General features: G+C 37.8%; 2 protein-coding genes across 2 annotated transcripts; one reads left to right on the top strand and one right to left on the bottom strand.

The window, feature by feature from the left end:
• Positions 1 to 1,867: 1,867 nt before the first annotated feature.
• Positions 1,868 to 5,825, top strand: LOC110777630 (filament-like plant protein 7). Its single transcript, XM_021982215.2, has 6 exons — positions 1,868 to 1,999; positions 2,198 to 2,361; positions 2,648 to 2,783; positions 3,087 to 4,725; positions 4,801 to 4,867; positions 5,290 to 5,825. Exons 2-6 carry the CDS (start codon positions 2,260 to 2,262, stop codon positions 5,809 to 5,811), a joined length of 2,466 nt encoding a protein of 821 aa, XP_021837907.2. The 5' UTR covers positions 1,868 to 1,999; positions 2,198 to 2,259; the 3' UTR covers positions 5,812 to 5,825.
• A 149-nt stretch (positions 5,826 to 5,974) lies between these two features.
• Positions 5,975 to 16,019, bottom strand: LOC110777625 (protein IN CHLOROPLAST ATPASE BIOGENESIS, chloroplastic). The gene is made up of 11 exons (XM_021982214.2): positions 15,707 to 16,019; positions 8,730 to 8,813; positions 7,893 to 7,967; positions 7,767 to 7,809; positions 7,609 to 7,666; positions 7,225 to 7,392; positions 7,082 to 7,144; positions 6,893 to 6,987; positions 6,680 to 6,761; positions 6,383 to 6,493; positions 5,975 to 6,290 (listed from the first exon to the last, which is right to left on the bottom strand). Exons 1-11 carry the CDS (start codon positions 15,825 to 15,827, stop codon positions 6,150 to 6,152), a joined length of 1,041 nt encoding a protein of 346 aa, XP_021837906.2. The 5' UTR covers positions 15,828 to 16,019; the 3' UTR covers positions 5,975 to 6,149.
• Between the last annotated feature and the right edge of the window lie 1,508 nt (positions 16,020 to 17,527).

Below are 17,527 nucleotides of genomic sequence, written 5' to 3'. Positions count from 1 at the left end.
TAGGAAATACGGAGTATTGAGCAAAGTATCACCGAACAACATTTTAAATAAAAGGGATTCATTCCCATTCTCTTTCTTTTCCTTTGTTATTCCATTCCGTTTACCCCGTGCGAACCAAACGCCCCCTTAATTAACTAGACATAATCAAACTATAAAGACTCCGATCTACACGTTATTTTATACTCCATAGAACATACTACGTACGTGATTACTTTGATTTAGCCTACTATACTTCATAGCTAGAGCTCTAACTAAAATGTAAATAAATTTCATTCAACATTCTTAAATAATTGTCACTATATAACCAGAGGAATAAGTGCAATGGCACAATCAATCAAAAAATTTGAAGTGCCACATGGAGGATTTCAAGTCTATCAACTAAAGATGGGGTATGTGGCAGCTTGGTTAGGCAGGGGAGTGTTCAAAATCCAATCAAGAGACAAAGACACAATAACCAAACTTTGGATCATCCCTTTATTATTTTTATTAATAAGAAAAACAAAAGACAAAGATTCAACACTTAACCCAAAAAAAAAACAAGGATAACATTGAAGGAATTTAATAATATATAGAGGAAGAAGATCAAGATCAACACCAAACTAACACATACTCCAACAAGGTATGTTCGTTCGACATTATCATATTAAGCACTAACTAATTATTCGTAGTAGTGTTTCATACATGCATGTAAATATGTAATTATGTCACCTTGTGTGTGCGTAAAAGAGACTGAACACCTTGTTCTATTAAAGATAAATGATATAGATAAGATTTGATCTTAGCTAATTTTGGATATCATTTTGATGACTTTAACCAACTATATATATATATCATATATGTATTAATAATTGTCGAAGTTATATGATATTAATAAAGAAGTGTATGTTATAGCTTAGAAATATATAACGTGTTCAATCATTCAATATAGATTACTTGAATTATTAATTTTCGAAATTTAGCTGGTAGCCTTGCCCATATCTTGAAGCTTGCCCTTAATGGTGGTTTTTGGTGTTTAGTAGGGATATTGGTCTTTTTTCTTTATTTTATTAGATTGTATTCAAGCTTGTAATTTACCTAATAGGGTGCTTTAGGTTAGTGTTTTTTATGTAAACACGACCTATGTTTTCTTTCCTTATTTAAAAAAAAAAATTGTTTGCAAATCTCAACAATGAGTTGATTAAACCTACATAAAGAGCAAACTCTGGATTGAAGAAACATGCTTAAAGAATGACATCTTGTAAGTTGTTTGTAGCACATGCGTGCGTCTTTCTTAACCACTTTAGCACTAAAAACGCACGTTCAAAATTAACAACTAACGGCTACAACAACAAGTAGTTTTGCCGAATAAGTCCGTTAACAATATTGACACAATAAAGCGCATCAATGGATGAAAAGGAAGTAAATTCCCATAACCGATGGTAATTGTGTAAATACATTGAAATTTCAATAGTATCATAACAGAAAACAATTGTTAAAAAAAGACCGATGGTATTAAAAAGAACAATGATATAAAAAAAAAACAATAGTATACTGTGCTCTTATTATATGATGCGAAACTACTAGTGTACCCCTTACAGAATGTCGCCTCTCCATTCTCCAACCTCATGGATGGTCGCTACTTTAGCTGATAAAACATCTAGGATTTACATAAACGAGACGAATGTTCGAAACTCAACTAAAAGAAACGGTCATATGATGATGTGTTAGTTTTCCCAAAGGAGGAATTATTATCGGCTCTTCCAAGTCTTTAGCAGACAGTAGCAGAGAAATAATAGTAAGATACATCAGAATCTAATGTCTTTTTTTTATATTCAAAAAAGTAAATCCTCTGTCTTTTTCCATAATCACCAGTTCTTTCTCTTCTTTTTAACGGACCCATGCGTGCTTTTCTCCACTGCCCCTATCTCAGTCCTCTCCCAAACACCATTATTGCTTCTCCCCCTTTCAGTTTTCGTCGGTGGGATTTTCCCGTTTTCCTGCACATTTCATGAATACAATGGTAAGTATTTATGAACCATATAATAGTACTTCGTATAATATAACATGTGTGGTTTTATAACTTATTCCATTATTAATGATCTAAGGTTTTTGTTATGATGAATCAGTAAATCTTCTTCCTTATGTTGTAATTCATTATCATTAGTTTTCCCCAATATTAACTAAAGCTTATGTAATGCAATGATCAACCTTTTTACAGGTTTTACAGGTTGTATGATAATGTACTAGCGCGTCTTTGAGTATTATAAGGGGGGAGAAGCCATGGAACAACACAAGTCATGGCGTTGGCGGAGAAAAGTTTCAGAGAAGAATGTAGTTGATGGTCGGAGAGTTAGTCTTTCCTTGGACGGAAATGTAGATGAGGTAATTAAGACTATTTCGCCGGCTTTTTTTTTTATAAAGATTTTCATATATCTTCTGAACTCTAACAGATGTAATTGTATTAGTGTGACTGAACAGATTTTCATAGCATGACATTCTTAAAAGTAACTTTTCCATTTTGTATTTATGTAATTGTATTAGTGTGACTGAAGCAAAGTCAGTAATCAGTATGTCTGATACGCAGCTTATATTCTGTAATTCTGTACACTAGTAACTGAATGAGAAAGAACGGTAGTAGTTCTTATTTTAGTTGTTTTACTGACTGCAGGATGAAGAGAGAATAGGGCATACTAAGTGCCGAAGTAATATCAGTGATAGGTCGTCAGCCTCGGTCATTTGTGACTGTAGTGCTAAAGATGAACTAATCCGAGTGCACGCACGAATAGCAGAACAAGCACTAGCAGGTACATTGCAAGGTTTTAGTGGTTTACATCCTTCTGATGTACTCCCTCCGTCCCATATTTATAGTCTTGTTTGACTAAAAACACGAGTTGTAAGAAAAGCGGAATATAGTACATGGTGGACGTTTTGTTGGATTTTCAATGCATTTTTAATTAAGTACATGGGAAAGTGGGAAACTTAATGGGCAAAAATAGAAACAGAACTATAATTTTGAGACGGCCAAAATAGAAACAGAAATATAAAAATGGGACGGAGGGAGTATTTCAGAGTATAGAATCTGACTGCTAATCAACATCACATTTCAGGTCAAAGGATGGCAGCAGAGGAGACAGCACACTTCAAGGAAGAGTTAGAAAAGGTGTTGCAGCAAGGAGAACCAGCCGAGCAAAAACTGGCTAATCTGAGTGCTGCATTGAAGGACTGCATGCAGGAGATAGAATCTCTTCGAGATGAACAGAAGTTGACAGTGGATTTTGGAAAGGAAATGAGGAAGTTGGATGGTAAATTAGCTGAATCTAACAAAAGGATTTCAAACTTGTCAGCTGAGAATGCAAATTTGATGAAGGCCCTTTTCTGTAAAGAGAAGTTGGTTCAAGATCTTGATAATGGAAAAGCGGAGTTGGAAGCTGAGTTTGGCATGTTAATAGGCAGGTTAGCTTCAGCTGAGAAAGAGAATACATTTCTCAAGTATGAGTTCCAAGAAATGGAGAAGGAGTTGGAACTGCAAAATGGGTTTTGGAAAAACTGCCGTAGATCAGAGTTGGAGAATGCAAAGCAGATTAACAAGTTAGAAGCAGAATGCCAGCAGTTACGCAATCTAGTTAGAAAAAGGCTGCAAGGTCTAACTGCTCCACTGAATATGAAGAGGTCATCAAATCCGACAATGGAAGAGGAAAACAAGATGTTGAAAGAGATACTGGCTTTAACTGAGGGTGAGCTACACTCTTGGAGAATCAAATACGGTCAGATGGCTTCCAAAGTAGCAGAACTTAAAGCACAGCTAAACGACCTTTCAGAAGCTGAAAACTCGATGCAATTGGCTATATCTGATCTTGGTCTCAGCAATTATGATGAAGTTTGTGATTCTGAATCATGGGCTAATGCTTTACTAACAGAACTCGAACAGTGCAGACAAGAGAAAATTAAGAATGAGCCAGAAATGGAGAAATTTGCTATAGTAACCACCGTGGCTACAGAAGGTTCGGGGAAGGAGAAAGGGTTGCTTACACTTACACAAGGGGGTTCTTGGTTGGATGAGATCTTAAAGGTGATCCTGGAAGAACATCGAGTTTCAGAAAGAAATATGGGTGAGCTTTTACAAGACATCAAAATTGCTTTGGGTTATGATAATCTGCAGAAAAATGAAAATAGCAGTTCAGATATTCATGGTCTTCTGACATGGGGATCTTCAGATTCTACTCCAAAAGGGGGTTCAACTCTTGCCAGTTTATTCAGCGACAATAACACCAACGATCAGGATATAAAAGAAGCTTCATTTGCGAGGGAAAAGATAAGAAAGAATTTTAGTTTTGACAGATCAAAAAGTGAAAACCAAATGAAGGTTAATCGACACAATACACTTGCTCAAATGATAGCCATTCAATCAGCTATGCAAGAAGAAAACAGACAAGTGAAGGAGAAGTTACAGAGTATGACTGAAGATAATGTAGCAGTGAGAAACCAACTGCATGAATCAAAGCAAACCATTGAAAGCCTGCAAAGAGAAGTAGAATCTCTTAAAGAATCAATAGGGCTTGCTGAGGAACAAGTAGAAAATCAGAGGTTAATAAATGAAGATCTTGATACACAACTTACAGTTGCAAAATCCAAACAAAACGAAGGCCTCCATAAACTATCATCCTTAGAGGTTGAGTTGGAGTATAAGAATAACTGCTGTGAAGAATTGGAAACAGCATGCCTTGAGTTTCAGCTTCAGCTTGAAACGTAAGAAGAATCCTCTCACCCCCAAATAGATTACTCACACACACACATACCTGACTATAGAACATGTGACTACAGGTGCAAGTTCTCGAGCAAGGAATCTCCGGATAGTGACACAGATCAGGTGGCAAAGATACTGGGAGCAGTAAGTCACATATACCTCTTGTGATCAACTATATTTGCATTTGTGTTAAAATATACTTCGTATGTTAAAGCCTCTGCAATTTGTATTGAGTGATACAACTCCAGAAGAGGTGAGGTAAGGATTTTTCAGGAAATTATGCTTTAGACAGTTTTCCATTAGTGGGATACTGGGATGGGTTCAAGCTTTGATAGGTCAATGAGTCACATTTGGTGCTGAGTTAAAGTGCGAGCTAGTGCTTTAGGACCACCATGTCATCTGTGGTTGCATATGAGAATTAGATGAACAGACCCTAAACATTAGGCGCCAACCTTAATGAATGAATGATTATCCTATAATTTGTATTAAACTCATCTGTTCCATATTATTATGCACACTTACTTTATTGGTTGGCACTTGTGGCTGATAGCATGTGTCAATGGCAGGAAGCCATACAAAATTTGGCGAAGCAACTCAAGACATTGCCATCAGCCTGCCCATCAGCAGATGTGACACAATTTGAGAAGCTTCTCTCTCCTATAGCTACTACCATAAAGATCCAAAATTCTTCAATGACTGATAACAAGAGCCTGACTGTCCAACATTCTACTCTACGTGATTGTATGATGGAGGATGAAGGTGATCAAACAGAAGATCTCAAGATTCTAAGAACCCAAGAAGAAGAAGAAAGTAACAGAGTCAGCTCAGAGAAGCAGAGTGCGAACCATACAGAGTTCAGAGCTCTGCCTCTGCCTCTGCCTCTGCCTCCTGGGATAAAGGTGCAATCTCTTGAACAAGTAGGCAATTTGGCTCTTGTGCCGGGTAAGAAGACAAGTGGGGGGTTTGGTTTTATCAGGAAGTTGTTCATGAGAAGGAAGAGAGGCCCCAGTAAGATGAAGGGTGCTACTCCATTGCAGCGCAACACAAGCGCCTTGATGAAACAAAGGGATGTCTTACTTGTCATTTAATTTAGTATAGGGACTTGATTCCTTCTCCCTTTCCCTTACTGTTTTCAGTTAATATCCAAAGAGCCTTGCCAGCTGGCAATCAAAGCACTCAAGTTTTGGGTTGCATGTACATAACTCTACATCACGAATTCTTAGAATTAAAAGGTTGTAATAATACTTGATGTGATAAAGAATATTTTTATTTCTGTCAGATTCTATACAAGAGTTTATTTCCGTACTATGAATTCTTAGTTGTGTATACAAGGGGAAAAAAGATACAATTTTGAGGGTGATCAAAAGTGGAAATTGGAGCTAACTTATGGACAGAGGAAAATCGAGCACATCACCTCTTTTTCTACTCAATCTCTGTACAAAACAAATTTAGCAATTTCATTCAGTCCACCTTCTTTGTAACATTCAGCAACTCGCTCCAGACATTCATCCCAAGATCCTTCAATGGAAGCCAAGTCCAACAAAAAAGCAGCTTCATCCAATGCTACCTGAACAGTTAATTAGGGCAATATTTTGCTTAAAATACCTTGTCTATAGCTTAGAATGGTTAGACACACTAGTAATGCTGATGTTATTATACCTGGTGTGGTTCTTTTCCTTTCTTCAAATCTTCTTGCCGGCCCTCTTCTGTGACTTTCTCCTTAATGTATTCAATTTGTTCGTCTTCCCATTGTGCCATATCCGCAACTTCCTAATCAAAATTAATAGACATCGCAGGTAACAATTATCTATTCAGGAAACACTTTGCCGAAACAAGAAAAATGAAGCAGATTTATGTGATATTCTTATCCCCCGTTATTGTGTTATCTGATGAAGAGGATTCCCACTGACGTGAAGTCACAATTGCAGGAGATGGAATGGGGAAGAAAGGACGCACCTGATATGGACAGCCTAAAGTCCACCATGGTGATTTTAGTGCCACTCTTGCAGCATCTTTAGCTTCTGAAACACGCCCAACCCTGAAAATTGCAGTTTTCTTTTAAGAATATTTTCAGATTTTGCAACTTTCAAGTTATAGACTCATAGGACAATATCTACACAGTAATACATATATATATATTCAGCAATTACTAAGTACAAGCCTGCATACTTCAACAAGATCTTTGCATTGAAAACATAAGGCCGTGCAAACCCAGGGAAAAGGTCTTTCTTCATATAGAATTCTCCAGTCACCATTGCAGAAACCTTTGGTTCACAAAAAAAAAAAAAATCTTTTATAAAATCAGATGAAACACATTATCCAGAAGAAATATATTGAATATAACATAAATAAGCTCACATGATCACCATCATCAAAATGTCGCATCACTTTTCTTTCTAGAACATCTGGAAACAATCCAACCTAAAGAACAGTCTCAGAACAGTCATTCAACAAGTTCAAGCAATTAGAGTTGTGAAGTAAGTGTCAAATTTCTCCTTTACCTTTTTCAAAAGGTAGACATCAAGGTTACGAGTCTTAGACTCAGCAAGATCACCCTTCTTATAAAGTTTTTTTCCAGCCTCAAAAGAAGCTGCAAAAAGCACGTCTTGAGACTCATCCTTGCTCAATGCATCTTCCTCAACCAGAATTCTATGAATATATTGATCCACCTGGATTTCAAAGGAGACGTGCTAAGGAATTTATCCAAACATGTTTTGAAGAATGTGATCCAATTCAGGATCGATAATGCAAAAAGCAAGTGGGTGATGGAAGACATATAAAGCATAATTAGCAGATATTAAGACAGAGTACAACATTCTTCAATATAGGTACTTGGACTTGTCTACATACGCACGTGAACATATGTTTTCAGATTAATTCATTACATTCTTCGCCAATAGCCAAACCCCATGATCATGTACTTCCACAACTGGCATCTCCATCCTGCAGAGTAGGATATGGAAGTCTAAACATTTGGCAATAGGTTTATGAGAGCTTGTTAAAGAAGTTCAAGGAATTAGGTACATAATTTTGAATGTCCTACCCTGGTGGAGCTGTTGGCCATCTGAGCAAGGCAGTTACTGTCCCTGTTGAAGATATAGTTCATTAAGCACATGGAGGAATCACTCATAAGAAGATAAAGAAGTGTGACAATAGTTACTCTTATAACCTGATGAATTTTTAGATAGAGGAACTACAAGAGGAATCAAGCCCTGCCTAGCTCCAGGAGAAACAATAGTTTCACCTGTTTGAAGCATAATGAAGTAAGAGCTCAGCTTTATGAATAAAACAAAGACGAGGCTAAAAATAAATTGACATCTAGGGTCGGAAAAAAAAATCATATTTAAATACAACTACTATGACCAACCTGTCTGTATGGCTCTTGCCTCTGGCCTCAATCCAAGGAGTTATGGGGTATGCAAATGGCAAATTATGAATTTTGGGATTGTAAGGTAACGGGGTTAAGGCTAGGGGAGTCCCTTCCTAGAAGGTAATCTCATGCCTTTTCCAGCTAGGGGTTTGGAATTTTTGTCCTTGTACTTGTATGATTTTTGTTGTGACTCTTGAAAGTGATAAATAAATTTCACTTCTTACTGATTAAAAAAAAAAAAGGGGAACACAAATTATCTGCAAGGTTTTTGCTTTTCCTCATTTTTAAATTACTGTAAGTTGAAATAAGAAGATTTATATTCCCTGTGTTGGTGTGGTCCTTGTGGATCAGTCACAAGACTCACAACATAAATCAAACACTACATGTTCACATTCAACCATGCATTCATACAACTTGATTGCTGATTCAAAAAGAAATTACTTGTACTAGAGAATCGAAACCATGAATCCACCCGATATAATGAACTTTAGCGCACAGATCAAATCTGTCTCCAATTAGGTATAGTGGTATAATTTCACGAGTTTAGGACATCAAAACAACATTTTCTCATATACCATACCATATAATTCTTGATACCTCAAAGTAATAGCTGAGTTGCCTGAGTAAGAGATATACCCTTTGATTGTAGCACATTTAGCAATTGATGAAGATGTTCAGGCGGTTGAGTGCCAGCAATCTCCTTTATAAATGATATATGACCTGCATATAATTTAATATTATTGAAACATTAGATTTATAAAATTTTAATGAACAGATAACATATAAAATGGCAATAGACTAAACTCAATCAAGATTGTAAACCATGCTTGCATAGATGCCCTATCCACTAATTTTCAGGAAATAAAAAGATTCATAAGCAATACATTTCACAGTACAGTATGCCCAAAATGAATTGTTCAAGGGTCTCACAAAATGATACCTGAATATCAGAATAACTTATGCTGCGCATACGTAACATAATTATAGAAGAAGAAGATTGGATTTTTCTTGCTAAACCTTCAAGCAAGCCACCTAAACTAAAAGATAATCCAACACAACATCTTTAAAATTTACATTCCTGTCTTGTACAGCAACAATGCAAGCTTAAGGTCATCAAGTTCGACAAATAACTGTATCCAAAGACTATTGCAAGTACACAAATCCAAAACTAATTCACCATAAACATCACCAGATTACTATCGTCTATCACTCCCGTTCCCTGAACTTTATCACAGGGAAATTTCATCTCATGAGCATCGATTGTACGTTCCACTTAATTGTCTAATAGTAGAATCCTAGACTAGAATTTGTACTCTCACTATTATTACTCTATTACTCCTAGAGTCCTAGTTCAAAGCCACTTCTTATAATCCACCCCCACCAATGGCCACAGTGAACTGATCAACACATCGACTTTGCCACACATGTAGATTAAATTAAATCATACATTAAGAGGGTAATTGTTGATGGCAGCTTCCCAGCCTAATAACCAACATAATTCATAATAGTAGCAACACTAATGTTATGTGTGCCTCGAATCATCCTTGAAGGATGTTAGGGTGTTATAGTGGAAGGTCTGACTTCAAATGGACATATCTCATGATCTACTCATTAGATTGAGTTGATTCAAGTTGGAGGTGAAAGCTTGGCTCAATATCTTTCCAACGCCTGGTCATAAGCTCATTTTGGATGAGAAATGAGGGAGTTATGACTGTTTTACGAGAAGCTGTCATGCTGCAGGGGAAGTTCGGCCGAACCTGCTGGAGGTTCGGCCGAACCTGCTGGAAGTTCGGCCGAACTCTTTGGTGGTTCGGCCGAACCTGAAGTCAGTAGCTTTGTTTTTGGAGGTTCCCCCGAACTTTGGGTAAGTTCGGCCGAACCTGACCTTGGTTCGGCCGAACCCTTTAAAGGTTCGACCGAACTCTGCGAGTAAACTGTTTTCTTCTCCGCAAGGTTCAATCGACGTGCCCTTTTCTTGTCCCTTAGATTGGTTTGATGTCTAACACTATAAATACCAAATGTAATGAGATTTTCAGTATTAAGAGAGAGAAACACAAGTGAGGTTGAAACCCTAGATCTAAGAATTCTCTCTTCTTCACCTTTGAGAATTCCTCTTTGTAATCCTTTCTCCATTGAAGAGTAATACAAGCTCCAAACCCTCCCCCATGGTGGATGTAGCTCATTGAAGAGTGAACCACCTTAAATCTTTGTGTGTGTTTTAATTTCTCTAATTATTTCTTCTCATTATTCAAACATCAAATTGTCATACAAATCAACATTCAAGCCTAAAAGGTCCTTCATTTATAACAATTGGTATCAAGAGCTAAGGTTGTGTTTGGGTTGTTTGTTTGATTTCTTGGGGAGTATTGAATACTGATGTCGACAATGAAGTTGGATATTGAGAAGTTTGATAGGTCAATTAACTTTGGCCTTTGGCAATTGAAAATGAAAGCTATTTTGATACAAAATGGTGTGCACAAGGCTCTTGAAGGGAAGGATAAGAAACCCACTACCATTACGGAAGAGAAGTGGGAGGAGATTGATTTGAAAGCTTTGTCGGCTATACAACTTTGCCTCTCGAATGAAGTATTGAGGGAAGTTGCCAAGGAGGAAACCGCGAATGATCTATGGTCGAAGTTGGAGGCTCTTTATATGGCTAAAAGTGTCACCAATCGTCTACTACTCAAGAGTAGACTCTATGATCTTCGGCTTGAGGAAGGTAATTCTCTTAAGTCTCATTTAGATGAGTTCTTTTCGATTGTTATGGATCTTCAAAATATTGATGTTGTTTTAGATGATGAGGATCTTGCAATTTACTTGTTATGTTCATTACCACCATCCTATAAACATTTTCGTGAAACTATCTTGTATGGTAGAGATGATTTGAGTATTGATGATGTTAGAGATGCTTTGACCCAAAGGGACTTAATTGATAATCAATTAATTTCTAAATCATCAAATAACTCCAATGATGGCTTGTTTGTGAGGGGTAGAAATCATGAGAAGACTTCTACTAGTAGTGGTGGTAATGGGGGAAAGAATAGGGGTCGGTCCAAGTCAAAGAAACCGAATCCTAACCGTAACAAGTCTTGCAATTATTGTCACATTAAAGGCCACATTAAGTCGGAATGTTGGAAGTGGCAAAAGAAACAATCGGGAGGTGATGGTAAGTCCGGAAAGGGCAAAGAACCTCATGCTACCGCCGAGGCTAGCTATGTAGATACCGATAGTGATAGTGGTGCATTGGTTGCCACTCATGGAAGAATCAAGGGTAAGGATGAATGGATTTTGGATTCGGGTTGCTCGTTTCATATGACCCCCAACAAGGATCTCTTTAGCTCCTATGAGGAGTATAATGGAGGTAATGTCACCATGGGAAACAATGCAACGTGCAAGGTGATTGGAATTGGGACGGTAGCCATCAAAATGTTTGATGGTATTGTGAGAACCTTAACTAAAGTTCGTCATGTTCCGGAGCTAAAGAAGAATTTGATCTCTCTTGGCACTCTTGACACTAACGGTTGTAAGTGCATAGCGGAAGGTGGAGTAATGAAGGTTGTGAAAGGTGCTCTTGTGTTGATGAAGGGTGCCAAAGTGGGTAGCTTGTACTCATTGCAAGGATCCACCATGGTAGGCTCGGCAAATGTTTCCACGGGTACTATGAGTGATAGTGAAACCAAGTTATGGCATTTGAGACTTGGCCATATGGGGGAGCATGGTATGTCGGAGCTTAGCAAGCAAGGTTGTTTTGGAAGCTTGAAGCTTGGAAGCCTTGGCTTTTGTGAGCATTGTGTGTTTGGTAAACACAAGAGGGTTAGCTTCAAACCCGCCGTACACAACACCAAAGGGATACTTGAATACATCCATTCGGATTTGTGGGGACCCTCTAGAGTTCCTTCGATTGGTGGTTGTAATTATTTGCTCACTATAATTGATGACTTCTCTAGGAAGGTTTGGGTGTTCTTTATAAAGCATAAAGATGATGTCTTTGATGTGTTCCATGATTGGAAGACCATGATTGAAAAGAAGACCGAGAAAAAAATCAAAACCTTGAGGACCGATAATGGTCTAGAGTTTGTAGAGAAGAAGTTCTTGAAGTATTGTCTCAAGCATGGCATTGTGCGGCATCGAACTTGTGCGGGTAGACCTCAACAAAATGGGGTTGCGGAGCGAATGAATAGAACTCTCTTAGAGAGGGCTAGATGTATGCTTTCACAAGCAAATTTGGGGAAATCTTTTTGGGCGGAAGCCGTTTCAACGGCTTGTTACTTGGTGAATCGCTCTCCTCACTCGGCTCTTGACTTCAAGTCACCTCTTGAGGTATGGTACGGAAAACCCGTTGATTATTCTAGTTTGAGAGTATTTGGTTGTCCGGCTTATATTCATGTTAGTGATGGTAAACTTGAACCTAGAGCTAAAAAATGTATTTTTGTTGGCTATGGTTTAGGAGTTAAAGGTTATAGAGTATGGTGTAACCAATCTAGAAGAGTCATAACTTCTAGAGATATTGTTTTTGATGAAAATTGTATGATCACTCCGGGAAAGGAGCTTTCTATTTGCAATGATGTAGGTTCACACCATGATACCGAGGAGGAGGTGGAGCTAGATGAGCATTCACATGAAGATGGTCCCTCATCAAGGAGACCTCGTGAAGCGACACCACAAGCTCAAAAGAAATATATTGCCGAAGAAAGAGCAAAGAGACGAATCAAGCCTCCAAGTAGATACATTGAGGAGTGTGATTATGTTCAATATGCTCTCTCCGTTGCAAGTCAAGTGGAGACCGATAATGATGATCCTTGTTCATTCAAGGAAGCAATGTCTCTAAATGATGTCGGCAAGTGGTTGATGGCCATGGAGCAAGAAATGGAGTCCTTGCACAAGAACAATACTTGGAGCTTATGCATTGCACCGAAAGGCAAAAGAATTGTTGGGTGCAAGTGGGTGTACAAGAAGAAGGAAGGTACACTGGAATCGGGCGGTCCCGTCTACAAGGCAAGAGTTGTTGCAAGAGGTTTCACACAAATTGAAGGCGTTGACTTTCATGAAGTATTTTCTCCGGTTGTGAAACACTCATCCATAAGGGTGTTGCTTGCCTTGGTAGCTATGGAAGACTTGGAGTTACACCAACTTGATGTGAAGACCGCATTCCTCCATGGGGATTTGGAGGAGGAGATCTACATGAAGCAACCGGAAGGTTTTGAGGAGAAAGGGAAGGAAAATCATGTGTGTCATCTTTTAAAGTCCTTGTATGGCTTGAAGCAATCTCCAAGGCAATGGTATAAACGATTTGATTCGTTCATGTTGGCACATGATTTCACAAGGAGCTCTTATGATAGTTGTGTCTATTACAAAGAGCTTGTGAGTGGTTCCTTCATCTACTTGCTCTTATATGTAGATGATATGTTGGTGGCTTGCAAGAATATGATTGAGATTGACAACTTGAAAAAGTTGTTGGCAAGTGAGTTTGATATGAAAGATCTTGGTGAAGCCAAGAAGATTCTTGGTATGGAGATTATTCGTGATAGGAATGCGGGTGTTTTGTATCTTAGTCAAAAGAGATACATTTAGAAGGTGCTTGAGCGCTTCTCCATGGCAAAACCGGTTTCCACTCCATTGAGTTCTCACTTTAAGCTCTCAAAGGAGCTTAGTCCTCAATCCAAGGAAGAAGAAAAGTCCATGGCTCACATTCCATACACTAGTGCGGTTGGAAGTGTGATGTATGCCATGGTGTGTTCAAGACCGGATATAGCGCATGCGGTGAGTATGGTTAGTCGGTATATGTCAAGACCGGGAAAGGTCCATTGGGAAGCCGTGAAGTGGTTGTTGAGAGGTACTTGAAGGGTACCTCAAACGTTTGCCTTGAGTTTGGTAGAAATGCAAACGGGCTTGAGGGCTTTTGTGATTCGGATTATGGAGGTGATTTGGATGACCGGAAATCTACTTCCAGCTATGTCTTTACTTTGGGTGGTACGGCCGTGAGTTGGCAATCAACGCTACAAGATGTTGTAGCTCTTTCAACTATGGAGGCCGAGTTTATGGCCATTACCGAAGCATTCAAAGAAGCAAAGTGGCTCAAGGGTCTAGTGGGAGAGTTTAGTCCATGTTCAAGCTTGGTGTCCGTGTTTTGTGATAGTCAAAGTGCCATACATTTGGCTAAGAATCAAAACACATTCTACAAGAGAACCAAGCACATTGACATCAAGTACAACTTCGTTCGAGATGTGATAGCTAAGAAAGAATTGCTCTTGAAGAAGATTGGTACCGAGGAGAATCCCGCCGACATGTTGACAAAGCCTTTGCCGACAACTAAGTTCACTTTGTGTGTGGACTTAGTTGGTCTTTCTCCATGGTCGATGTAAGCCCATAAGGGCTTGTTGGGAGTGTGTTTGGAGTATAGTTTGGTATTACATTATGAGGAAGTGTGGAGGATTCAAGTCAAGGTGGAGAATTGTTATGTGTGCCTCGAATCTTCCTTGAAGGATGTTAGGGTGTTATAGTGGAAGGTCTGACTTCAAATGGACATATCTCATGATCTACTCATTAGATTGAGTTGATTCAAGTTGGAGGTGAAAGCTTGGCTCAATATCTTTCCAACGCCTGGTCATAAGCTCATTTTGGATGAGAAATGAGGGAGTTATGACTGTTTTACGAGAAGTTGTCATGCTGCAGGGGAAGTTCGGCCGAACCTGCTGGAGGTTCGGCCGAACCTGCTGGAAGTTCGGCCGAACTCTTTGGTGGTTCGGCCGAACCTGAAGTCAGTAGCTTTGTTTTTGGAGGTTCGCCCGAACTTTGGGTAAGTTCGGCCGAACCTGACCTTGGTTCGGCCGAACCCTTTAAAGGTTCGACCGAACTCTGCGGGTAAACTGTTTTCTTCTCCGCAAGGTTCAATCGACGTGGCCTTTTCTTGTCCCTTAGATTGGTTTGATGTCTAACACTATAAATACCAATGTAATGAGATTTTCAGCATTAAGAGAGAGAAACACAAGTGAGGTTGAAACCCTAGATCTAAGAATTCTCTCTTCTTCACATTTGAGAATTCCTCTTTGTAATCCTTTCTCCATTGAAGAGTAATACAAGCTCCAAACCCTCCCCCATGGTGGATGTAGCTCATTGAAGAGTGAACCACCTTAAATCTTTGTGTGTGTTTTAATTTCTCTAATTATTTCTTCTCATTATTCAAACATCAAATTGTCATACAAATCAACATTCAAGCCTAAAAGGTCCTTCATTTATAACAACTAAGATAGAGTAAAAGTCAATTAAAGGTCAACATTTCAGCCTAATTATACAATTATTCCACAGTTGCTACCAGATAAGTGCTAATTACATTAACAAATTCTTACATTCACATAAATAGACCAAAAACCCACATCAAAACTGCTGATTATACTATTCTTAATCAATCTTCACTCCCCCATTAAACATAATTATAGGAATCAAAAGGGAAAGATACCCAGAAAAAAAAAAACAAATTTTGAATTCTGAATAAGGTAACCTTTAATACAAAGTGAACAGAAAAGAAATGAAGAAAAAACTAATTGTATACATCATAGAGCATAAATTAAGAAATTGGAAGTTTATTGATGAGAAATTAGAGAAAATTAAGATACCAGAAGAGGAAAAGCATCGAACTTGAAGACGGCGAGGGGAGAACGAGCGCAACCGTGAACCGGTGGCGCTGAAAGTGAGAGTAGGACCTCCATTTACAATGCCTGCCACCCCGGCTCTCATTTTTCTTTAACGTAATTTATGGTTAATAGAGAAAAGCGATAGTTTAATTATTAAAAAAAATGTTGCGTAGTGGCTGAGTGACTGGTGTCGCCGGCGGCGGCAGAGGATGGCTGATGAGTAAGAGGGAGGAAACTGATAGGATGAGTCGATGAGAGACGGTAGGAGGGGATTATTTTATTTTTTATTTGTTTTTTTTTTTTTGTTTTTTTTGTGTGTGTGTGAAAAGTAGGGATGTCAGTGGGGCGGGTTTTGTGGGAGACCCGCCCCGCATCCGCCCCAAGTAGGCGGGGATGGGGGTAGGTTTGGCGGGTGATGGGACGGGGATGGGTATAAAAATCGTAACCGCCATGGGTGATGGGGCGGGTGTGGATTTTGTGTTAAACCCGCCCCATCCCCTCCCCGCCCCTCCCCATCTTCACTCGCGTCGCTTCATACCCGCCATGGGTGATAGGAAGGATGTGGATTTATTTGTTTTTAGGTAATAATATGAATTTAGGTGAGACTTTTAAGTTTTTTTTTTGTTTGGATTTTTTTGTTATTACGAGTATCTATATAATATACTAAAAGAGAGGAAATCAATGTGGTGATGACAAATGTCACTCATTGATTGACCTCTCTTTTAATTTAAAAAAAAAATATTAGTCTAAATTTATTTTGTCTTATTGGGAAAGAATCAGAGAAGATATTATTGATTTCCATTATAAAACTTAAAGATTTTTTGAATATTCCATTCTTAAAGATTCATATATTATGCTAAATATTCTTTCCTAAACCTAAAAAAACTGATTATATGTTATTTAATTAAAAAATATTCTAATTAAAAAAGTGATACGAGTGCAGTAATCGAATTATGTCAAAGTCATATATACATAGTAGATTTTTGGTGTAATATTCGTATATGGTGAATTATGATCAATGTTAATCATCTACTATTAACCATCTAAACATGCATATCTAGGGCATTTATATGCGTAAATTTGCAATCATGACATACATTGCCAATAGTATGTGTAATTAAGATCTTTTTTTTACGTAAGCCAAGTGTGTAATTAATATCAAACTATATAAAAAGTAAAATATTTTCTAAAATGATAAGTCATATTACCGTGAATAATCATGATCATATTGAAGTATTCGCACGACAACTATTTTCTAAAATTTGCTTAGCTTGCCATATGACTTTCTAAAGATATTTGAATTACCAAATACTACTTAGCTTTGTATGACTATCTACACCATTTACCAATATTGCCAAATATTGACCTCTGCAAGATGAGATGATTTGGTGTCCATGTAAAAAGATTAAAATGCATCCATAAGTTACTAATTAAACTACATTACCTCTATTATAAATAAGAAGATGACTTAAATCAAGAAAACAAATAAGCATGTCGACAATATAAAGAGGAAAATAATCAATAAAACTTACAAAACCCCCCCTATAAAAAAATTAGAGTAATATCAAATGTTGAAATTAAATTCTTTGATTGATTTTGCCATTTTTTGTACCATACAAAAGCATAGCAGATGCCATTAAAATCTTAGCTCAAAAAGCAATGCACAGTAAAAATTCATCACAAAAATTCATGAAAATAAGGGCATAAAAATAATTTTCATTTTTTTTATTCCTTTCAAATTCTACTAAATTTTTTTATGTATTTAATTTAATTCAAACTTCTTTTATTTCATCTCAATTTGCA

This window comes from Spinacia oleracea, chromosome 4 (assembly GCF_020520425.1).
Source record: "Spinacia oleracea cultivar Varoflay chromosome 4, BTI_SOV_V1, whole genome shotgun sequence".
In the NCBI taxonomy this organism is placed as follows: domain Eukaryota; kingdom Viridiplantae; phylum Streptophyta; class Magnoliopsida; order Caryophyllales; family Amaranthaceae; genus Spinacia; species Spinacia oleracea.
This window is presented reverse-complemented; position numbering and strand designations above follow the sequence as displayed.